General features: G+C 36.7%; 2 protein-coding genes across 3 annotated transcripts in view; one reads left to right on the forward strand and one right to left on the reverse strand.

Annotated features, from left to right (window-relative positions):
* LOC108982521 (exopolyphosphatase PRUNE1-like) overlaps positions 1–15,593 on the reverse strand; it is a 36,872-nt gene extending 21,279 nt beyond the window's left edge. For both annotated transcript variants that reach the window (XM_018953924.2, XM_035688183.1), the window contains exons 1-5: positions 15,372–15,593; positions 2,322–3,117; positions 744–928; positions 156–236; positions 33–74 (exon numbers count right to left, since the gene is read on the reverse strand). In XM_018953924.2, coding sequence (XP_018809469.2) covers positions 33–74; positions 156–236; positions 744–928; positions 2,322–3,117; positions 15,372–15,407 — 1,140 coding nt within the window. In that variant the 5' untranslated portion in view covers positions 15,408–15,593. The remainder of the gene's footprint in view (positions 1–32; positions 75–155; positions 237–743; positions 929–2,321; positions 3,118–15,371) is intronic.
* Positions 15,594–24,999: 9,406 nt separating this feature from the next.
* On the forward strand, positions 25,000–25,584 carry LOC108982525. The gene has a single exon (XM_018953927.1). The coding sequence runs from the start codon at positions 25,000–25,002 to the stop codon at positions 25,582–25,584; it is 585 nt and encodes a 194-aa protein (XP_018809472.1).
* Positions 25,585–25,904: the final 320 nt, after the last annotated feature.

Raw genomic sequence — 25,904 nt, forward strand, 5'->3', positions numbered from 1 at the left:
AAAGCCAACCATACTGAAGCAACCAAATATACCTTTCTGCAACTGAAGGTTTCAACTACCGCCTCCTTTAATGCCTGTTTCAGGAAGAAACTTACAAAATACCAATCATTTCCCACAGTTTGGAGTAAAAGTAAAAAGATATTCTAAAACATTACCTCTTGTTTAATTGAAAGCGTGTGGCTGTTTACTAGAACTAGCTTAAGACTCCCAAAAAGGTGATAATATGACAGGTCAATCTGCTCAATATTCAGCATTCAGGAACAAAGTTTCAGTCAAACATCAAGGCCAGATTTGAAAATAATAACTACAGGACCTTACTAGTCTTCACTGGTAGGAAAAAAGGGGAAAACTTACAGAATGAGTTAATCACCTTATTGAGACTTGAAAGAATCTGAGATTTATAACATAACTATCTATTTGAGGAAAAAACATTTACGGGGGATTTCACAGCAAAGGAATCAGTTTGCTAGGTCACAGACTGCTTGAGCTCAGGCAGTTGAAGATTATATATAACAGCTTCCATTTTTTTTCTCTCAACTATTGCAATGAATAAGTTTAATTAGATATTTTGTTCTATTTAACAAATCAAATAGTTGCCCACCAAAAAACAAAAAAAACAAAAAAAAAATCAAATAGTAACCACAAAAGTTGATCAAAATACATTAACAACCACCTTAGAACATGTAGCATGATTACTCCATGAAATACTTTAAAAACTAAGGACTTAACGATATAGAACACACCTCATCTATAAAAAATAAGGATGACTGATCAATTTGGCATGATTCAATCAACCATTTAATTTCAGCATGAGAACCCAGGTCTGCCCTCTTCATGTTGATGACAGGCACAGTGCACAACTGGTCGCTCTTGCATGTTTCATTCAAGTAGAAGGCATACATGACTGTTGAAGCAATTAGTCCAACATCTGTAAATAGTCAGACTATGTTAAATTAGACTGACATGATTTTTTATAATTGGTTTACATGGTGGTTTCCATTCTTGAAGAAATCATAAGGACCTTACAGCACACATATTCTTTATGTTTCATTTCTTTTCCTTTTCAGAACCTTTTTTTTTAACAAAATAGAATGAACTTACATTTGTACTGATCCTGACTCCAGTATCTAGTATCAAGAACCTTAAGCCTTGTGACTGAGATCTCAGTAAAGTATCATACTCACTAATCTCAGGTAAAAAAGAAGCATCCCGTTTATTTAAGTAGCAAATTTCATAATAAAACTAATGATTTTCATCAAATGACATTACTTGATTTTATGCAATGCTGAAAATTGTATTTATATATTTCAAAAGAAAATTTACGGCAATTCTGGAATTTGTTAACTCAACTATAAGAGCACTACATGCAATACTTTCTGCAAAAAAGGTTACCAGGATATTTGGGGCACAACTAGAAATGAGCAGGTATGTGGCAGGTTTTTGATTGGTAAATATAACTGATGCATCCATATGGATTTAACCCACGACCACACTAAAATACCCTGGATTTAATATAGGAAGGTGGAGAATGGGAATCCCACATTGCTTGGGATGGGGAAGTCCTTGTCCTTTAGAATGACTCCAAGGGCTCCAATACAACCTTGACTAGTCTTTTTAGACTATGCGCCCATGTGGCTCGGGTACTCTTTGAGTTATTCTACACCCTTTCTTTTAGACACAAAGAGATGCCAGTTGGTCCAAAACAAGGGCAGTCAATTCCTCTGGTCATACCACTTGGTCCAAAAACAATTGGCACACAACCTAGTGCTAGTCAATTTGTCCAGTAATGCCTGAAGTTTGAAATTTAATGCAAGTCTTGAATAGGTGTCAGTGCTTTGTGATTGCGAACTTTTGGGAGTTATTTTACACATTCATGAAATAAAACATCATGCAAAAGCAGAATTAAAGCCTCAATGAATTATGAATTGATGGGAAAACACCACCTAAAATGAAATTTGTATCCTTATGTAATAGGCATGTCACTATGAATTGATTATCCAACACATAATTGAATGCCACTTCTCTGTTGGCCGCACGCTACTTCAAGTAGTTAACCAAATATTGGGCATGACCTTTATGAAACATCCTAGCTGAGTATAATTACAATTTCTGAAATTTCAAGAGGTGAAATATAACACATAATTGTATTGCCTCATCACAAACACCATGCTGAAGGATAGTCACAGAAAAGCCCAGGATTGAATTAGAATATAAACTTTCAGACTCTGTGTATAAGCATATCCAACAATAGAAAGCAAGGCAGTTCAGCATCATAATGAGTCAGCATGACAAGGTAAATAAGCGTTGAAAAAGGGGATTACCAGATAGATCTTGCCCCATTACTGCATGTAAGAATTTTCCTGGCACACCAGCATTGACATCATCCCTTCTGGCTTTCAAATATATATTTAACAAATTGACACTTTCACATGATTCAACAATTTCCATTTCTGGTGAGGACCCATTATAAAACGTAGCAGCAGACGGAGGAAGCGGAATCCTTGAGAGGTCTGGCTTCCTTTTTTCCATGCAGTATGATTTTTCAAATACTGGCCTTCCCAGATAATTTAAAGCATGGTACTCATCGTTTCCTTCAAAGGTTGTAGGACTAGCATCAAGCATTGAATCATTTTGTACAGCCAGGTCAAAGGTTAACTCTGGTTGAACACTTGGGGGTACAAATGAAGTTGTTTTGAAATTATTTGACCTTGACCACCTCTCAGATGAAGGCTGATCAAACTTTTCGAGAATAATACCTGAGACTGAATTTTCTAGAGGTGAATCCATGGCCTTCTCAGATATTTTTGAAACATTCCTTTTGTTTCTTGTGTCACCAATATCGGATATGGGCTGAGAAAAGCTCTGGCTGTCAGAACTTCCTTGAAAGTCAAAGTCAAGGGGTCCAAGAATAATATCTGAGATTGAATCTTCGTATGGTGAGTCCATGACCTTTCCAGACATATTTGAAATGAGTCCATGTCTGAAGTCACCAATATCTGATGGGGACCGAGAAATGTTTTGGCTGCTGATACTCCCTTGAGAGTCAAAGGTAGCCAGATCATCTCCTTTTAACAGACCATTGAAATATGGGTTCTCTCGGGTCCGAACGTATGGTTCCTAAAATCATAGGGAAAAGTAGAATAACTAAAGGGGGAAATTAAAAAAAACAGAAAGGAAAAGTGACTAGAAAGAACTTCCTAAATCAACTAAATGCCATTTTACTACAATAAAAGAGATGATAAATATTGGGTCATTATTCAACAAAAATGTAAGCAGAAGTATGAATGAGAAGGGTGATGATGGGACTGATATTGCTACCACTAACATGACAAGGAGAAGGATAACACAACCATAGGACTCATGCAAAATGGTGATGATAAATCAATGGGAATTTTCAATTCATATTAGCTCAAAGGGAGAAAAAGAAGTACAAGAAATAGGAGTCATTGCAGGTGTAAAAGCCACTATTCTTAAAAACTCATCGAGACTGTTCAATAACCAATTGTTTCAAAAGATTATGTTGAAGGAAAAGCTGAATTTAATCATTAAAATTTATATTCTAAAAACACCCTTATGGGTGGGCTAAACTCTCCCTTAATAAGTGAGTCCAACACATGAACATTTAATTGAAATGGGGAATCATAGTTCATACTCAGGATCACTGCACTAAAAGCATGTTTAATCACCGATTGCCTAAAAGTTCAGATTGATGGGGAAGATGTCAACTAAATTGTTTAGTTTAGGTTCTAACCAGGGGAAGCTAAGGTTTAAAATCAAATCCAAATACTAAAGATGGGAAAACTGTCAAGTTTTGAATTAATTACCAATGCTTCATGTCTTTTTCTCGTAAAGGCTAACATTCATTATTCTTATGGGATGAGTAAATAACACTTTTTTTTTTGGTAAGTAACAACAAGAACAATTTTCTAGACTTCTTTGTTTGTTTCTCTAAAATCTAAGCAAGTGAAGTTGAGGACTTGGCAATTGAATACTAAGGGAAGTGAAGATCTTATGATCATGCTCATTGGCATGACATGACTTTAAAAACCTAAATTCCAGTATTTCTAAACTGGAAAACCCATAATGATGTTGGAGCATCAACTCAAATTTTACTACTATACCTTGGCCTCATATTTTGATGCAAAACCCATTGTTGTTAAAAGCAAGCTTATGTGTAAAACACAAAGTGCGAAGGGTAAAGCACTTTGCTCACCAAAGTCCAAGTGCATTTACAAAAGGGCAATTTAAGCGCCTTTTTTTGCACTTTTACTAGTGGGCTTAAAGCGCAAAAAATACACTTTATAAGTTTCAAAGAAAAATTATACAAATTTTTTATACTTAAGAAAGAATACAATATATAAAATATCTGTTAGCATGGAAAACTGGAAGAGACAATTTTCTCCTCAAATATATAAAGCTTCAATGGAAGAAGACAAAATCACTTTTCCCTAGAATACAGTTGCTAGAGTTGTTGGAGTTGAAGAAGAATGATTCAACATGAGATAATGAGTGAGGTCACTAGGGAGGGAGAATGGTTCAAATTATTGTTCACATGTACTCCTAATGAAGTTGAGGCTATTAATTTAGACGAAGTAGAAGAGGAAGATGACGAAAATTACAAATCCTCTAATGAAAATGATGATGGTTTTATACTTAAGGTGTAACTAAGGCTGAGCAAAAATCCAACTCCGCACCGTCGGAGTAGGATTTGTTTTTTAATTTTTTGTCAGAGTCGGAGGTGTCATCGGACTGACTCCAATATTATACATATGTTATAAAAATATGTATTATTTATATATTGATCATATAAACTAGTATAGTTATATAACTAGAACTTATATAGTTAAATTCAATAGTATACTAATATGAGCTAATTATTATGAAATAATATACTTATACTATAATATAAATAGACTAATAGTTTAGTATATGTAAACATCATAATATTACAACCATACATAATCAAGTATATAAATAAGTCTAGTATATAAATAAGTTATAAATAAAGTAGACACTAGTATAATATAATAATATGTATACTATAGTATAATAATATGTAATTATTTTTTTGATAAGTATAATAACATGTAATTAGACACGATAGTATAAGTCTACTATAGAAATAAATTAGACGCTACTATATAAATGAGTCTAATATAATAAGTTAATAATATATAATACTATAGAATAATAATATGTAATACTATAGTATAATAACTTGTAATTAGACACTATAGTATAAGTATAGGCTAAAAATAGGTTAGAGTTATGTAATTTTCTTAGGATGTGTTTTTTTATGATTTCTGGTGCTTAACTACGAGATTATCATGGGTTTCATGAAGCAAATTCTTATAGTATCTAAAGTTTCTGAACTGTCTGAGGAAGGTAGCTGATGGATTCACATAATCGAAAGAAGTTGAAAGGTTACGAAAGCATTGGTCCTGGAGATGTTCATGGTGAACTAGTTCATTAGAGCCCTTGAGGAATGTTCACATGGTGATAAAAAGGAGTTCTTTGCAAACTCAAGGGATGGTCATAGAAGTTACATTGCTCAGAGATGTTCCAAGGCTCAAGGTCGATATATGGCGTTAGTGGGATATGGCAATGGTGGCAGACGGAATTTTGTTTTTATACTGGAAGAAATGGAGGGGAAAAGGGTGGAAAAAAATGGTGGTTGCACTGCAGGAAGCTTACGGCAACTTGGGGAAGGGGAGAAAGGTTGGGTTGTCAATGTCTCAAAACTCAAACCAGAAAGGGTCAATGAACACTTTGCCTAAGTCCTATGCAGAGGTGGTCTGGTCATCGGGACTTGCTACCGATAGTCAAGAAATGGTAATGAGTGCTTGGGGATGCAGTAGCAGTGACACCACGGGTGGAGGGTAATTCAGAGTATTCAAAAGTAAAGGAGATAGTCGTTGAGGGAGAAGGACGGAGATGTGCACGGCATGCTCAAGTCTGCAAAAATAACGTTGAAATCGTAAGCTCTCTGACCGAGAGAGGATGCAAGGAGAGGGAAGAAGATCTTTCCCTTCTTAAACAAGATATGCTATACAGTTAAGAAGTTTGGTCAACAACATGATTCAACAAGTGGATAATAATTGACTGGGCTTGGGTCTAAGCCCGTCAGCCTCAGGCTTGGGCAAAGGTGGGCTGAGTAAAAACAAGTTGGGTCAGGAGAGGCATTACACTCAGGCCGAGAAAGGCAAAGCTACAACCTAGCCCAAAAAACTTGCGGGCTAAACATCCAAGGCCTCTTGAAGTGGGCCTTGTGCCTGTTATCAACAATGACCTACCGAAGTCATCCAATCACCAGCCGACGACCACACAGAACCTATCGTCGGATTTGATGCCATCGACGAAGATTGAAGACGAGATTGGTTGTTTCGGATGTATGAGGGGCCTACGAGTAACGGAAAATAGACAGACCCCATCACTGGGACTAGTCGACCTAGAGGGTGGGCCTCTCTGGTCAACCCATTGCCAGAGTTGACGCCGAAGATGAAGATCGAAGCCGAGACTGCTTGTTTCAGATGTACGAGGGGCTTGCGAGTAACGAAAAATGAACAAAACCCACCCCCTAGACCAGGCGACCTAGTGGGTAGGCCTCTGATCAACGGCGTACCGGAGTTGACGTCACCAATGGTGTTAGAAGCCGAAAATTTCCATTTTGAATGTACGAAGGGTTCCCAGAGTTGACTTTGTCCATTGAAATTTGGGGCATCACATAAGAGGAGGATATTATATACTTCAGGATTGCATTGTGCTTTTTTGGTCATTTCCATTTAGGTGTATTTTGATTAAACCATGTACTTTTATTTTGATTATGGCTATCAAGTATCATGGTTGTGTATATTTTGTAAACCATAGTAGAAGTATATAAAATGTTATGTGCGAATTTTATGTAATTAATTGATCACTTGATTGTCATGTCCCACAATAGGCTAAATATACTACTATATTTCATTTTTAAAACCTTTTTTATATTATATTTTATGGAAATTTTGTTATTTTACATTATTTTTAAAATCTACACTCAAGTGCATGCTTGCACTTGGGCTCCAGGTGGCTTATGCGCTTAAGTGCAACTTATGCACTTAAGTGCACATATCGCTTTCACCTACTTTGGAAAGTCAAAAAACAATGGAGGTGAGATATTTGTTAGAACGCCAACTCAAATCACCAGACTTCCAACACAATTTTTTTTTTTTTATAAGTAAAAGTATTATATATATATATATCAATAGGAGTAACCAAGTACACTGGATATATACAAGAAAATCCCTAACCCAAAAATAATGGGATCTAAGGGAAACTTCCAACACAAATTGCTAACACAACATGATCAACTCTAAAGTGGTTGGTGGAAAGCTTTCTTCGACAACACCAAAATAAGGAAGCATACTTTGAAATTTGACACCCATCTCTATTCTGAACAATTTTCCTAGAGGCCCTAGTTGGATGGTCTTAGTTTGATTCTTTTGATAGAGAGGATGTGACGTGGCTAGAAAGAAGATTTGAGGAGACAACCATGTTTGGTTACCAAAAATGTTTGGAAATACTTGAGAATTTTGGGAATTTGTTTGAGATTAGGTTTTGGGAAATGAGAGAGAATTTTGAATAAAAATATTTTTTAAAATAAGTATAGTATTGGAGTTTGTGAAATTGGATATATAAAGTTGAAAAGTTGTTTGAATATAATATTTTTAAGATTATTTTTTGTTTTGGAGTTTGTAAAATTTGTATTGATTTTTGTGTTGAGTAATGATTAGGTGAAAATTTGAAAATTTAAAATAGAAAAGCTTTTGTGTTTGAGTGTGAATGAAGTTATGAGAAAGGTTGAGAAATTTGAATTTTTTTTTAAACTACTTGGTTGCCAAACAAGGTTTGAGGTTTTGGGGGTGGTGAAAGCACTAAATGGTGACAAGGCCTTAGGCTCTGATGGTTTCTCATTAGCCTCTTTTTCAGACTTGTTGGGAGATTCTTAGAGCAGTTTTGATGAATGCGCTTCATGAGTTCAATGCTCGTGGCAAGTTCGAAGAGTCTTAACGCTGTCTTTACCACACATATCCCAAGATAGCAAGGGCGGTGGAGATCAAGGACTTTCTTCCTATTAGCTTGGTAGGTTCTCCATACAATCATCTCTCCAAAGTTCTTGCGAATCAATTGAAACAAATGGTTGTTGAAGATTATTTCTAGCTCCCAGAATGTTTTCATGGCTTCATCATAGGCCAACAAAGTCTAGAATCGGTGCTTATATCTAACGAGTGTCAGGATAGTAGGATTAGATAAGGGATTTTGGACTTGGAGAAGGCGTATGGCCATATGAATTGGTGCTTCTTGTTGTATCCACTCATTAAAAGCAGCCTCAACGAGAGATGGTGTGCATGGATAGAACGTTGTATCTCTGCAATATGCAGCTCAATTTTGATAAAAAGTACATCTGCTGGTTTCTTTTATAGCTCTCATGGATTGCAACAAAGAGATCCTTTATTCCTAACTCCTTGTGGTGGTAACAGAGGCTTTGAGTAGAATGATGCCAACTACTATGAATAGGGAACTTTTATCAGGCTTCTTGATGGGGACTAGAAATAATGAAGAGTTTATCTTGTCTCATCTCTTGTCTGTTGATGATATGTTGATTTTTTTGAGGCTAAGCAGGAGCATTTCCATCATTTGTTGTAACGCCTCAATGGAATGTCCAAGCCACATAGCCTATACTCTAAAAGGACTAGTCAATGATACAATTGAAGCTCCTTTAGAACCATTATAAAGAACAAGAATTTCTCCTTAACAAACAATGTGAGATCCTATATACCACCTACTATTATCACTTATCATATGGGTATCATAGTCTCCCCCCACCCTTAAATTACCAACATTCTCATCGGGCTAGTCTATTATAGTTGGCATGGCTCAAGTCCCACATTTCTGGTTAGGATAGACTCTGATACCATTTGTAACGCCCCAACGGAAGACCCAAATTACATAGCCTATACTCTAAAAAGACTAGTCGATGATACAATTGGAGCCTCATTGGAACCATTATAAAGAGCAAGAACTTCTTCTTCCCAAGCAATGTAGGATCCCATATACCACATACTCTTATCACTTATCATATGGGGTATCGCATCTGCATAGTATCTTCTTTTTTTTTTTAAGCTGTCTTTGGACTAAAAAATTTTTTGATAGGTATCTTTGGATTAAAATTTCATTTGGGCAAGTATGAATTAGTATCAATTGGTGCAGTGTGGACAGCATTGGTGGCTTGCCATGCTTTCTTGGGTGTAGGGTGTCATCTCTGCCTATGAAGTATCTAGGTCTTCAGTTGGAGGTTCCCTTTAAGGCAAAATCAAATTGGGATGGTGTCTTGGAAACGATGGAACATCATTTAGCTAGGTGGAAGCGGCAATATTTATCTAAAGGTGGGAGGCCTACTTTGATCAAAAGTATCCTCTAAAATCTCCCAATTCATTTCTTTTCTCTTTTCCCCTCCCTGTTGGTCTAGGCTAGCCTTTTGAAAAGCTTCAAAGGGATTTCCTATGGGGAGGAATTGGTGATGAGTTAAAAAACTCCCTAAATGACGCTGTCCTAGAACTTGATAAGCAAGTTCCAAACTCATTCTCCCCCCCCCCCCAACTCGATCAATACTCTCTTTCCAAGTGTCTCGTAGCTCTCTAATCTCTGTCTAATCTTTGCTCTCCATCACCATTGTTGTCTTCATCTCTCTCAAGTCTCCACTCTCTCTTGCCATAAGACCTATAAGTAGCTCAAAACCAGCTCTCTCTCCCTCTCTATCTCACCTGCCACGACTGAATATAATGGTTTATGGTTGGACTTGGATTATTATGGAGGTTGGGATTTGTTTGATTGGGTTTCGGTTTGAAACCCTAAATCTTTTAATTCAAAACCCCAACATAATTTTGGGTTTCTAATCTAATACAATTAGGCTTATAGCCCATTCAGGGGGCAAGGTGACTGAGCGGCCTGCGAGGCTGTCCACCTGCCCAGCACCAGGATGGGGCCAACATATGTTGAGCCAATGCCAAGGTGCAAGGGCACTTTTGTGCCCTTTTGTGCGTTCAATAAAATTGGATTACTTAAAAAAAAATAAAAAATAAAAAAAGAAAGATATTTGTTAGAAAGCAAACAAGATCCCAAGTTTGAACAGAAAGGAGCTAGTTCTTTCTTTTAATTAAAAGGGCATAACTTCTAGAGAATCCAAAATGAAGCTATTTAATCACATAAATAAATTGTGTGCATTTTTTGTTGCTTTGGCAGCAAAAATGGCGTAGGATAACAGAATGACTTGATAGGATAGGTTAGACTTATGGTTCTAGTTTGAAAACTTCACAACCTAAAGTATGCTATCGAGAAAGGTAAAGGTAAAACCAAGAAAAATTGGCAATTTTGACCTTTGACACAACAATGGTTTGCAAAAGGAATGCAACCAGATATTGATCCTTCAAAGTCTACTCTTAAGACATCGAGTTTTCTTTGTAAGCAATGAAACCTAGGAAAATAGGTCCTCTTAAGAAATTGCTAATGTTAATGTGAAGGAATATGGGGAGGATGTTGCTCAAATGAGGTACACGGTCCATATGGGGTGGGTTTGTGGAAATACATTAGGAAACATTGGGAGATCTTCCAGAAGACATGAACATATTGTGGTGGGCACGGCTCTCGTGTTAGATTTTTGTATGACAAATGGTGTGGTGAACGAAGTCTCCAAGACACCTTCCCTGCCATTTTTGAGCTCGCAAGAGAAAAGGATGCAACGATAGCCGATCTCTTGGTCTTTTCCAGTGGCTCCCCTCAATGGAATGTTAATTTCATTAGGGCAGCCCAAGATTGGGAGTTGGAGACTATTACAGAGTTCTATGCGGCATTGTATTCCGTAAGCATGACAGAGGGAACCAGCGATAAGATGAACCGGAGCCCTTCCAAGAAAGGTAGATTCACTGTCAGATCATTTTACCAAGTTCTAACGAGCCCTAGAATGGCCATGTTCCCATGGAAGAGTATATGGCAGACGAAAGCTCCTTCAAAAGAAGCTTTTTTGTATGGACAACATCATTGGACAAGATCCTCAATACAAATAATTTAAGGAAATGTCGGGTAATGGTGTTGTATGTTTAAGAAGAATGGTGAATCAGTAGATCATTTGCTTTTACATTACGAGGTGGTCAGGACCATGTGGGATGATTTTTTCACGAGAATTGGATTGTCATGGGTCATTCCTCTTAGACTGGCGGACTTCCTTGCAAGCTGGAGAGGCCTTCAAGGTAACTCACAAGTGGTAGAAGAATGGTTCCTATATGTATTTGTTGGTGTATTTGGTGAGAGAGAAATGATAGAAGGTTTAAAGATCATGAGACAATGGATGAGCTTAAATTTTTCTTTTTTAAATCATTGTTCTTATTGGCAGGGGCCATTGTTTGTAATGGGCTAAATGTCCATGATTTTCTCCTTTCAATTGTAAACTCTAACTAGGTACTTCTCATGTATACTCCATGTGTACTTGAGCTTTCTCTATTTCTATGAATAAAACTTATTGATTACCTATCAAAAAAAATGTGAAGGAATAACCCCTTGGGGTTGACTCAAGTGGTAAGAGCTTTCGTGTTGGTGGTATGCTCCCTCTAGATCTAAGGTTCAAATCCTTGGGCGCAAACTATTTCTAGGGGCCATCAGATTGGAAAAATTTCTCTTTGAATTACTTAACGTGCACTTGTGGAAAACTCATTGACCAGGGCCCATGAACCCTAAGGATTTAGTTGGGACTTCATTCCAGACACCCAGTATCAATAAAAAAAATTGCAGGAATGACTCCACTAGCCACCAATTTTGAGTTTGTTTTAATCATGTTTGTTGGTTGGTTGTAAAAAATAAAACTTCACTTTTGGGGAAAAAACACAAACTATAATGAAAGAAGAAACATGGGGAGATTACATGGGGAGTACTTCTTCAATGTAATCTCACATTATATGATATATTGTTTGCCTTTTTGCCTTTTCTAGGTTTATATATAGTAAAACACACACTCTATTGATGATATTAAGGAAGCTTTGTTTAGCATTCCTATTGACAGTAGTCCTGGTCCAGATGGTTTTAGTTCTGGTTTCTTCAGGTCTTGCTGGGATATTGTTAAAGAGGATTTGATGGAAGCCGTTTATGAGTTTTTTCAAAATCATTTGCTTCCAAGATATTATACGGCGTCTTTTATTGTGTTAATTCCTAAGGTTGATTCGCCTAATGGCTTTGATAAGTTTAGGCCTATTAGTCTGTGTTCTGTGGTTTATAAGATTTGTGCGAAGGTTATTGTGGGCCGTCTGACGAATTTGCTTTCTAAGATGATTTCTCATGAACAGGGGGCCTTTATTCCTGGTCGTAGTATTTTTGAGAATATCAGTATCACCCAGGAAATTGTCCATTCGATTAATAAAAACTCTAATGGGGGAAATGTTTTGGTCAAGTTGGATATGTCTAAGGCTTATGATAGAGTGAATTGGAATTTTCTTATTCATGTTTTGGTTGCTTTTGGTTTTTCTCCTCAGTTTTGCGCCCTGATAAAGTTATGCATCTCCTCACCTTGGTACTCTATTATGATGAATGGTACATCTATGGGATTTTTCAAAGGTGAGCGTGGTCTGAGGCAAGGTGATCCGCTTTCGCCCTATCTTTTTGTCATTATGCAAGAGGTCTTATCTCGTATGTTGAAGAAGGCTTTTGATATTGGAAAAATTGGTCGGTTTACACAAGCTAGAGGTACCCCCCTTATCTCTCATCTTATGTATGCGGATGATATTGTTATTTTTTCTAATGGTGGGAAGAAGTCCATGAGAGGTTTAATGGAGGTTTTACATCTTTACTAGCTTTGGACGGGTTAGATTCTTAACAAAAGTAAAAGTGCTATCTTTTTCTCTAATAAGATCTCTGCACACAGAAAGTCCTCCCTTCTTCACTTGACTGGTTTCTCTGAAGGGTCTTTCCCTTTTAAATATTTGGGTGTTCCTATTGTGGTGGGTCGTCTGAAGGTCTGTGATTTTGGTGAATTGATTGGGAAAGTTAGTAAGAAGATTGCAGGGTGGAAGATGAAAATGCTACGGCTGGTGGTCGTGTGATTCTTTTACGTCATGTTTTATCGAGTATGGCCACACACCTACTAGTGGTATTACCAGTTCCTAGTGGGGTGTTTAAGGCTTTGAATAGGATTATGAGTTCTTTTTTCTGGGGTGACTCTGAAGGGAAAGGAAAGCGGAAGTGGGTGGCCTGGAAATATATCTGTTATCCTACTGAGGAAGGCGGTTTGGGTATTCGGGATTTTGGGGATGTTCAGAGGGCTCTTCATATGAAATTTGCTTGGCACCTTTTGAGGGGTCAGTCCTTATGGGCTGAATTTTTTAAAGGTAAGTATGTCAAAGGTAATCATTTATCCCTCTTGAGTCCTAACAAGGGTACTCTTTTTTGGAAAGCTATTGTGCGTTGTATTCCGGAGGTCCTAAATCATTCAAAATGGATGGTGAAAGAGGGTAATGTTTCTTTCTGGCATGATAATTAGTTGGATGGGGGTCCTATTAGTGTTCATTATCCAGTTATTGAGAGACCTTCGCTTAAAATCAAAGAATGTCGGATAGACAATGGGTGGGATATTCCTCTTTTGGAAAGAGTAGTGGATCAACAAAAAGCTCTAGAATTGTACCAATTTTTAGCCACGAGGAAGGATGGTCAGGATGTTCTTATATGGGTGAATGATAATAATGGAAATTTCACTACTAAGAGTGCTTGGGATTGTATCCGTGTTAGAACTCCTTCGTTACCTTGGGCCCATTGGATTTGGCATCCTAACCTCCCCAAGAAAATTTCGGTTATGATGTGGAAGGCCTTACATAACTGTTTGAGTGTGGATGAGAAGATCAAGAATATTGGCATTCCCTTTGTTTCTAAATGTATTGTTGTGCCAGGGGTCATATGGAAGACTTAAACCACGTGCTTTGTAATGGGGAATTTGTTGACAAATCTGGCGTCTGGCGGCGAATCACTTAGGTGTTCATATGGGTGTTTTCCTTACGTGGAAGGAACAAATTAATTTTTGGTTCCGCCGTACTGGTAAGTCTTCTCAACTTAGGATTATCTTCGGTATTCTCCCTTCTATTGTCTCTTGGAAGATTTGGGATAGGCGTTGTAAAGCTCGTTTTGAGCAGAGGGTGGATTCGGCTCAGACAGTTTGGCATGTTATCAAGATATGGATTCGTCAGATAATTTCCTTAGGTATGAAAGTTTCTAGGATCTCTTCCCATGATGTCGCTATTTTGCAGAGGTTGGATATCCCGGTCTTACCTCAGAAGCCTAGGCAAGTTCGTGTGGTGAGGTGGCATAGGCCTCCTCAGGATTGGATGAAGCTTAACTCTGATGGTAATAGCTTAAGGAACCCTGGGCCGGCTGGTGCTGGGGGGGTTATTCGGGATAATTTTGGTAGGCTGCAGGCTGCTTATTCGGTCTTCTTGGGTCAGGGGTCTAATAATTTTGCTGAGCTGAGAAGCCTGCTGGAAGGGGTCAAGAGGTGTTATCAGTTAGGTTTTCATAGGGTGGAAATTGAAGTGGATTCTCAATTGATTGTCAGCTGGATTACTAAGGGAACATGTAACATCTGGTACTTAGAAGATTTCTGGGAGGAGTTGCAGGTTATCTTGGGCTGTCTGGAGTATCGTTTAACCCATAGTTTTCGTAAAGGTAACGCGGTGGCTGACTATTTAGCTAAACGGAGAGCTGAGGGTTTAAATTTTGATTGGTCTTTTAACGACGCTCTTACCAGCCAGCTTCATGGTCTTCTCCGTATGGACAAAATTGACCTCCCTTATTCGCGCATCTTATAGTCCCTGGTACATTTTTCCTACCTTTTCTGAGGTTGAATTTTATTATGCTTGCGTTTCTTTTTTGCAGGAGATGGGCTTTTTCTTGTTTTTGGTCCTGGTCTTTCTTTACCTTAGGCTTGTTAGAAGTTGCTTCATGGTTTTCATGGTTGGTTTTGACACTTGGTTTTGGGTTAGTTCCTAGTGGTTATCTTGTAAACCTTCGAGTGTATTGATGTTACCACAGTATTCCTCCGTCATACATGAGGTTGATTTATTAATAAAATTGAGACGGAGCCGCTATGTGTGTGGCTACTGGCTCTTCTGAAAAAAAAAAATATATATATATATATATATATATATATATATATAGTAAAACACACACACATACATACACACACATTAACCTCTTCCATTACTAATTCCAGAAGATAATTGAAAGACTAGAAAACAACCGTAAGCTGTATCAGAGTAGTATGGCTGCAAAAACTAAAAAGAAAAGGAGAAATAACTAGTAGTCACCTGGCGGCCTTGCGCAACTGCTCTGGAAGGCCTCATGCTGAAGATGAGAATGAAGAGGACGAAAAACCGAGAGACTCTGGCGATTTTGAGGGCATGCTCGGACGTCGGAGTCGAAGATAAAACCAGGTGTAAAGAACGACAGCACGGGAATCATTGGGGACTCCGCCATTCGTACAAGCGGACTCTTCGAAGTTCACATATGACCAACGACGAGCAGAGCAATGCAAGCCTCCCGAGTAGAAACAAATTGTACCCACGTATATCGGCCGCGTTTTTAAGGATTTTAAAATTGGGGTCATCTTTGGTTTGGTTGGAGCACCAATGGATTTGTTAAAGTTAAAAGGATATTTTTATCTAATATAAGATAAATTTAGTTTTAATTATTTTATTTTTTATATTAGAATAGTTATTTTTTTATTATATAATAATAAAATAATATGAGATAAATTTAACTTTAACTATTTTATTCACATTAAATTTTTAGATTGGATTATTCATTTGTTCATTATATAGTAATAAAATAATATTATTTTAAAAAATATTTAATTATTTTAATTATTAATTTATTTAATTTATTTAATTTTATCATATTTTATCATTCTACTTTATTATATGTGAATTAGTAAACATATTCTAATTAAATTAATGTTGTTTCATATGAAGTAGATAAGAAAGAGGAAAAAGAAATAATTGATAAAATATGTATTTTATATATCTACAATAACCTTCAGATTTGAAAAATATTTTGAAAATCACTGTAGCTAAAGTCCAATTATTTAGAATTTAGCTAATCCATTGTAATCATATTTTGTTCTCTAATAACTAAATATTCAATGAATTTAACTTTTAGCTAATCCATTAAAGATGCTCCTAGCACTAATAGAAAGTTTGGCAAAATTTTAATTAAGAAATTCCCTTTTATAAATTTAGTTAGTCATTTTTTAACAACATTAAATAATAACTATTCAAATTTATCATTATTCTATTAAAATATTGATTTTAACATTTTCATTTATTTTAATTGTTATTGTAGTTATTATTCTAGTAAAATAACAAACTCTTCAGTTTTCACTGGGATATATTTACCTTGCTCGATTCTTATTATATTCACCTCCAAATTTGTATACCTTATAGTAGGAACACTTGTTTGTGATTTTTTTTTAGAGTGGTGTGGATTTTTACACCCTAGAGTGGGAACACTTGTATGGAAGAAGTAGACGTTTTTTTTCGAAATGGTGTGAATTTTTCTACAGTTTTTGTTTGCCGTGCGACGAAGATTTACCGAGAAGGAATATTTTATGTCTAAAATTTAAGAAAAAATCTACACAACCTCCCATCCTCCACACACCACACATTTTTTAATTTTTATTATTTTTTTCTTTCATCAAATTTTTAATATATAAATAATGAATAGAAAAATAAAATCATTTTAAAAAGAATAAACTCAAAAAAAAATTTAAAAAAAATATTAAAAAATATAAAGATTTAAAAAAAAGGTAGTGTGTGGAGGTTGGAGAGATTGTGTAGCATTGCTCAAAATTTAATTTAGCTAACAACTTGGGTTGGCCAAACTTGGCCAGTGACTTTGGTGTTGGTTAAAAATATTATAGATTTATTGAGTTTGATATGGATAGAATTTGTGCAACTTAGTTAAATTTTGGCCAAATTTTAACTGTAGTCATCTTATTACTAGTGCTATAAGATCATTAGCATTGGGTAAAGGTAAAGATCAAATTTGGTTAAAATCACATATTTTGACTTTTATATATTCCATTTAAGAGAAATTTTTATATTGGATTATCTATTTGTTAGTCAAAATAATAATAAAATTTTTTTAATTTAATAATAATAATATTTTTTTTCTTAATTTTTTTTTCATATTTTGAAGTTACACTGATTGTATGTTAATTATAATTAAATTATTATTCGTCGACTATTTTTTTTGTCATCCTAATAATATTTTGGAGGAGAGAGAAGTAATTCATAAAATTTTTAATAGACGGGGAATAGTAACCCTCTAAATATGTAGATTTACTGAACCTTGTAAGAAAAAAAAAAATGCATCTGCCTCTTCCAATATAAGACAATTTAGTGGGATTGTTAGCAAAATCTTGATTTGCATTTACATTTGCTTACACCAATGCTACTCTAAGAGCTGATTTTATAGTTTATGCACCACCTTCCCATAATTTTATCAATTCTATAATTAATTAAACCTTGATTTGGATATTTACAACATCTCTCTCTCTCTCTCTCTCTCTCTCTCTCTATATATATATATATATATATGTGAATAATAGTGAAATTGTTTGAATTAAAGTATTTTATTGAATTTTGAAAAAAAAGAGAGAAAAAACTGAATAAAAATATTATAGTTATATTGTTTGAATATAATATTTTAGTATTATTTTTATTTTAAAATTTGAAAGGGTTATATTATTTTTTGTGTTTTATTTGAGAGTTTGGACAAGTTATAATGATTAAATAATAATTAGATAAAAAAAAGTTGAAGATTTGGGAATAAAATATTTGAGAATACTTGAGATTTTGAGAATAGGTGTGTTCTTTCATGTTTAGCTTCATTAAAAGAAGAAAAAATTCTACTCAACATCCTCACACTACATACCACACATAATTTTTTATTATTTTTCTCTTACCAAATGTATAGTATATAGATGATGACTAGAAGAATTTAATTAATTTAGGAAGAATAAAATTAAAAAAATTAAAAAAACTAAAAATAAATATAATGTGTAGTGTGTGGAGATGATGAATAGCAAAACTCTTTACAGAGATCTTGTCTTCAATCACTCCTAGAACCATGCTGCCAGGGTCTCCTTTTCCTCCGAGACTTTTGTCTGCACATTCTCTCTTGTAGCTAAATTGGGTTGACTTTCCATACGAGGATCACTTCCATTTGGAGAATTGATAGTAGTAGGATATGAAAAGAATCCCCTATTTGACCAAAATTACTAGCTGGCTGAGTCTTCTCGAGGTGATCTACAGAATCTACATATACTGCATCCATCAAAGTTGCCTTTGACTGCGCCTCAAAATGTGGTGATTGATCATTCTTTTCATTTGTGGTTTTGCTACTCTCTCCCTCATCGAAGCTACCTTGCCTGCGAGTCTTTATTTGGGTATTTTTCAATCTACCTCCATATTTTATGCCTCCATGCACACTCAGATTGACTGAAGATGCTTGCAGCCACTGGCCATACTGTGATCAACCTGCTTCAATTGGTTGGTTTCTTTAGTTTTTTATTACACACACCCTCTCCTTATGCTTAAGGACACCACACTGAAAACAGAAAATTAGCGACCTTTTGTACTTGAAATCAATCCATAATTGCTTCCCTCCTATGTTTAATAGCCTCCCTCGTGTCGGTGGTTTTGTAATGTCAATATTAACTATGTTCCTTAAGAATCTACCCCCAACCAGTGCCTTCCCTGTCAACATCCACCGATACCACTTCACCAATGTCAGCCTATCCTTTCTCCAGCTTCTTTTGTCATTACAGTCAATGACATATTGTGAAATTGGACCCAAAAGGGTAAATTAATAAAAAGAATTTCTTTAGGAGGAGTACCATCTTCAAAACATCCTTCTGGACTCCATATCTTTGACATAGAGAAACCGGAAGGCTAGCTTCTTTGTTCACACCTTTTTCCACAATTATGAAATGCTAGTAGACATTGCTTTCCTCTGGTGATGGATTCTTTATAAACAACTTCTTCTGGTAGAGAGATCTCCACTCTCTGTTCTTCCGTGAGTTTGAGGCCTTCACAAGAGAGAGAGTTCTTCCGCCATATTGAACAATAATCACCTCTTCAAACAAATGTCTAAGCAAAAGACATACACCTTATCCCAAGGACCACGGGAACCCAGCTATAAAACTATCTTAATTTTGGGTAGTTGGCTTCTTTTTATTTTTTAAAATCTACTATTTATTTCAACAAGATTACAGGCCTCCTGCGAGTAGTTGCTAGATTCACGCTGAAATCATGTGTCATTGAGTTTTAGTCGGTATCTTCTTCTATAATCTTATATTCTTGTCTTGTAGGAATATTTGTTGATTTTGTACAAATACATTATCATTTTTGACAAAATTACGAACTGCTACTGCTTTCATTTATTATATTGACTTCATCTTCTTCTAAATCTGAGTTTATAAATAACTGTAATATATAGCTTTTCTTTTGTTTCTTCATGATCACCGTAAGTGATGCTTTAACCTTTTATCAATACGGTAAGATAATTCTGCCACAAACTTTTCTTTTCAGTAAACCTGCATGTTGTCATTTCTTACTAATACTTTTTGTGAGGGGAGTAATCCCCTAGACCTAGGCTGGACCGAATGGGCATGGCCAAAGCAGCTCAAGTAACATGGGCCAAGACTAGGTTGAAGAGGAACATGCCGACCCAGAAGGTCTATAGTGGGAAAAGGTAGTAGATGCGCCTCGCGTGGGTCCAGGTCAGAAGTAGAGGTTGCTCCTGACCACTCACGATCAAGGCGTCAGTGTCAAATCAATGTGTTAGGAATGACCCTGGCACCCAAGCACTGAAAGCAACGCAGATGGAGGCACCAACAACTCAGGAGCAGGGTGCTAGGAACAACCCTTGTACTTGAGTACCGACGGCGGGCTTGCCAAACCATGGCCACACTGCATTAAATGGAAGACAACGCCAAGTACGACACAACACGAACTAAGGTGTTAGTGGTCACCACGATCAAGCGTGGGGCCCTGCCACTTGACGAAAGGCTGACATGGAACATGGTCGGAGGGGATGCGGGCGACACCCCCACGATTCGGTTGACAGGTACGAAGGACACCTCCTCGAATCCAACCATCAGAAGATCACACTTGCCAGGTATATAAATACCCCCACACACCCTCTAGGGGCTCTCTCTCTCTCTCTCTCTCTGATTGAACGTTTCTCTCCTACACCCATTTTGTCACCCTCTCCATACGACTAACTTAAGCATCAGAGATACCACGGCGTCCTGAGCCCCTCATTCTCTATCTCAACAGGATCCAAACCGAGTTTAGCAGCTCGAAGTTGCCCAAATAGTGAAACACGACCTCAACACTTTGGATAAAAATACATATTTATACCATGTATTTTTATCCAAATTCATTATTATTAGCCCTTTTAGATGAATTACAAAGGCTTTTCAATCATCATACGATAGGGACCTTGTCAAACTCAAATTATAATAATAGCACCAAGGAATAAAACCATACATAAATAGTTGTTTTTATTTACCAATAACATTATATTAATTTAATAATAATTACAATTGGGCCAGATTAAGGAAATGTTTGACAAACACAAACCCGTCAAAGTCAAAGATAGTTTTTATGTAAAAGATGGCTATAAACTTGTGTTACAAGCCTAATTTTCAAAAACACCAAAATAATTAGTCAAATAATTGTTATTAAAAAAATTTTAAAAATTTTCGGGCCACCCCTCGGTGGTTGCTGCCACAAGCGGCCTAGATAGAGTAGCTCTAGCCACCGTGGGCAACTTGATCAGAGATGTTCAACGATGGTTAGAGTCTCTAGCTGCCATGGGCAACTAAATCTAGGTCACTCCTACACCAAGGGTGGCCCAGATTGAACCAACGTGGTGAATAGTGGCAGCCTGTCACACACTATACTCGGAGGTGAACCCTTTTAACAAAAATCTACATGTTTGGGGGTGGGATGAGACAAATTCTTATTTCATTTCATCTCATTTCATCATTACACATTTTTCAAATCTTCATACAAAATTTAATAAACAATTCAGCTTTTTCAAATCTCAATTCAACTTTTTCAAATTTCAACACAATAATAATATTAAAACATAATATTTTAAACTTTCAAACAAAACACAAAATTTTCATCTCACCTCCCAAACCTGTATAAATTTTGAACAAAAATCCTAAATAACCCATATGTCGCAAAAATCATTCCAAACAAAATAAACTAAACACTAACAAAATTTCTCTCAACTCAGACGAATCTACTTATTCTTCCTGGCATTTATCTCACTTTCCTCTTCAAACTTGTCACATGTCATCTATTCCAACTGTCACAATCATCAAAGTCATCTAAGAAATAATGGAGATAATCGGGTGTGTTATCAACAACTCAGTAAGCAGAAAACCTGTACAAGTGTGTAAAAATGATCCAATTATAGAATACATAACAAAACAGTTTAAAAAATAATAGAGTGGTATTTCAAAAGCATTTAATTACAATAATAATATAGACAAAAGACCTTTGACATAAGCGTAACTGAAATAACATCAGAAATTGAAATAGAGGTCATGTTTATTCCCATGGCAGGGTTGTGCATATTTACGGTTAGCCAAGCTAAACAGAAACCTTTGTCTTCAAAATGAGTGCACTCATAATAGAGGCCACATTTTATACCTGTGGTAGTGCCAGTAACCAAAGCAAAATAGAATCATATGCTTCAAGATTTTTAAATACAAAGCGATAACAAAACAGTATACTGAACATATAGTATCATATAAAAATGAAAATTGCTAGCATGCCCCATGAGTTTGGCCCCTCATTTTGACCCCTCATGTATTTTTTTTTTTTTTTTGCTTAATGGTTAAGGAAGTGACTTTTAGTGTCTTGATGTATTTTTTATTATTTTTTAAAAATATTTAAAGATGTTTAAAAATAAATAAATAGATAAATAAAATGTGAAATTTGTACTAGTGGGCACGCTAAGCGGTCAAAGCTGGGCGGCACATTAGCATCACTCTATAAAAATTGCTCGTCTATACCACTCGTAACAAGATTTCACATTTCAATGTTAAGATACCGAAGATGATGAAAATGAGCGGCGTTGGCACTACGGAAAGATTAATGATACATATAATCGTAGAGTGCGCAAGTACCACTCAATCGTTTTGAAAAAAAGAGGGATACACTATTAAAAAATTAGTTTTTTCATGTAAATATCGTATTTACTTATTTTTTTTAAAGCGATTATGTGAAGTTTACGTATTCCATAATTGCATATATATTTTTCCTACGGAAAACATAGAGGATGCAAGAGAGACAGAAGAGAGAACGTGAGAGAGACGTTGGGGGCAGAGAAGATTCAAAAGAAAAGAGAGGGAAACAAGGGATTTGATTAAACTGTACTTTTGAACCTTCCTATAACAGGCGACTGGGCTTGTTTTCAGATAAGGCTTGGACCTAAAATAGGTGAGTTGAGTTAATGACACAGCCACCATAGGTGGCTACTGTGATTTCCTCTTTTATTTTATTTTTTTTTCTTTAATTTTTCTTAATAATTTATTATATCATTGAAAAGATACTTTAAACATCATCTAAAAAAATTTACAATTATTTACAAACACTTTTAAACTATTCATGAAACAGTCCAGTATCCAAACATCCTTAATATAAGATATATCTTAAAGTCATTTCCCAATGAAACAAGAAGAGCAAACCATCTCACACAAATATGACTAGGGAAATCTTGTCATCAAGTAGAAAATTTCCAAAAATCTTTTTTTTTTTTTGGGTCTTTGAGAATGAAGCTAGGTCACATCTCAATGATCTCCCTCTTGACTTTGATTCCATTGAGTTTTAAAAATATGAATTTAACTTAAGTACTCAATCCTCTATGGCAAAAAATGGTCCTTCCCGGGTAGGGTGAGGTTTTTCTCTCTTTGAAAGAGTTTAGTCTCTTAGACGGCTTTGGTTGTTTTGAAGAGGTGACAATGGAGGATGATCTAACTAAACGGTGGGAAGGATTCAATCTCACTGAGAAGGAAAAAGAGGAAGTAGTTCTGGCTACAAATTTGTCTGAAACATCAGAACAATATGGCAAGTTTTGCCTGCTGGTAATGATCATTGCAGAGAGACCAATCAACCGAGAAGCTTTCAAGTCCACAATGGCCAATATATGGACATGTGAGAGCTGGCTCAAGTTCTCAGAAGTGGGCATGAACAAGTTCCTGGTCGAGTTCAATAAAGAGAAAGACCTGCAGAAAGTTATCAGGGGCAGACCCTGGACATTCGATAGATGGCTACTGTTCTTGTAGGTATTTGAAGGGAATAGGTCCATAAATGAAGTCATCTTCGATAAAGAGGAATTCTGGGTGCATGCATATAACATGCCTTTATCCAGCATGACTTATGAGGTTGGAGCTCAGATTGGTGGTTGCATAGGTCGAGTTATTACTGTCCAGGTGGATGATAGAGGGATTGGTTGGGGGGAATTCTTGAGGATAAGGGTGGAAGTTAACATCTCAGAAGCACTACTTAGGGGGGTGTTCCTATCATTTGCAGGCAAAAGGTCTTGGGTCCCTATCAAGTATGAATGCCTCCCTACCTTTTGTTTCAAGTGTGGGGTGATCAAGCATGCCAAATCTGGCTGTTCAGTAAGTTCATTTAGAAACAGCAAGCTGCAATATGGGGCCTGGCTGCGAGCCCCATCGACAAAGGTTAGTGAGAGCACTAACAAAACTTATGGCAATGAAGACACTTAGCACAAAGGAGAAGGTCAATCATGGAGGAAGGAAAAGGAGGACAAGGATGACGGTCAAAAAAGCAAGTCCAAGTCAACTGCAGAAATCCAGGAAACATGTCTGATTGATGCTGACAACATAGGTAATGTAAACGCTACTAAAAAGTTGTTTTCTCCTATGTTGGCTACAGAAACCTCCCAGAAGCCTATTAAGGGAAGCCCCTCTGTACTGAATTTGGGAAGTTCAGGACATATTTCCTACGCTGGGAATACCTGTACCATGCAAGGCATTGAGGTATGCACCAAGTGTGCAATAGACACTATAGGTGAGGACAACACTACAGGGCTGGGCCTTGAGGGTAATCTTGACTTGAAGGCCCAAGCCTCATCCATAGCCCATTTTGTCTCGGTTCAGGTCCAAGCACTAGAAAAGATCAAAACAAGAGCAAGCTGGAAAAGGAAAGCTAGGAACAAGAGCTTTGAAAGTCTCTTAGCTAGACTTGAGGAGAATAAAGCAAATTGTCCAAGTGGCACTAAGCGAGTTGTTACTAGATCAAGGGCAGATGGGGCAATTCAAGCTTCGAAGAAAGCAAAACATGGGGTGTCCCCTGGTGAAAATTCTGATAGAACTGAGATGGTGGAGGCTGTGGTACAGCCCCACCACTTGCTATGAATTGTCTAAGCTGGAACTGCTGAGGGCTTGGGAATCCTCGGACAATGAATAATTTGCATCTCATGGTGCAAAATAAGTCCCCCAACTTTTTTTTCTTAATGGAAACAAAGTGTAATAGATTAAAGGTTGAAACAGTCAAAAGACAGTTGAATTTTAAAAACAGTTTTGTGGCAAACTCAATAGGATCATGTGGAGGCTTGGCCTTCCTATGGAAAGAAGAAACAGAAGCTGAGGTTTTGTCCTATACACAACACCATATCTCATTGATTGTAAAAGAAGTGAGAGCTGGTGGTTTTTGGATTCTAACTAGTTTTTATGGCAACCCGATAACATCTAAGAGACATGAAAGATAGCAACTTTTACAGGCTCTTACACCTACAGCCACAACAGGTTGGCTTTGTGTAGGTGATTTTAATGAAATTTTGAGGCATGATGAAAAAAGTGGAGGCCCCTTCAGACCTTACAACTAGATGGAAGCCTTTAGAGAGGTAGTGGATAGGTGTGGGCTCAATGATATGGGATTTTATGGAAGGAAATTTACTTGGTCAAATGGGAGGCATGGTGAGGCCTTCACCAAAGAAAGGCTGGATAGAGCCTTCTGCAATAATGCCTGGACAAGTCTTTTTGCTGACTTGAGAGTCTATGCCCTCCCAGCCCTCAATTCTGACCACAGTCCCTTGTGGATTGACATGGACCTATTGCAACCCTACTCTCTTAGATATCAGAGGCCTTTCAGATATGAGGCATGCTGGACCCTGAAGGAGGATTGCTTTAAAGCAGTGGAGGAAGCCTGGTGTATACCTAGGATAACACCAAACAAAATGCAACACATAGCTGAGGGGCTCAAGATTTGCAAGCAGAAACTATCTCAGTGGAGTAAACAGCAACTAGGCAACTTTAAGAGAGAAGTTAAGGAACAAATGGAATTTCTTTCAAATCTACAAGATAGGAACACATGCCAATTGAATGAGGAGATCAAACAAGCTCATCAAAGGGTGGACAGACTACTGGAAGCTGAAAACCTTAAGTGGAAACAAAGAGCAAAACAGAGATAGTTGAGGGAATGTGATAGAAATACAAAATTCTTCCACCAATGTGCATCACAAAGAAGGAAAACAAATGTGATAAAAAAACTCTTGGACAATAATGATCAAGAAATTACCTCGAGGGAGGGAATTAGCATGCTTTTGCAGGATCACTTCACAAATCTCTTCACCTCTTCCAATCCCAACAGTCCAACAACATGTATTGCAATACTGGAAACCCGAGTGAGTGAAGAACAGAATGAGATGTTGAGCAGACCTTACTCAACTCAAGAGGTAGAGGATGCCTCATTTCATATGAATGGACTAAGTTCCCCAGGACCAAATGGCTT

The sequence above is a fragment of the Juglans regia genome, chromosome 3 (genome assembly GCF_001411555.2).
Source record: "Juglans regia cultivar Chandler chromosome 3, Walnut 2.0, whole genome shotgun sequence".
Lineage (NCBI taxonomy): Eukaryota > Viridiplantae > Streptophyta > Magnoliopsida > Fagales > Juglandaceae > Juglans > Juglans regia.

Bases quoted from the DNA above. Each gene is read 5' to 3' on its own strand.
- LOC108982525 (XM_018953927.1), top strand. From the start codon at position 25,000: ATGGAAGCCTTTAGAGAGGTAGTGGATAGGTGTGGGCTCAATGATATG.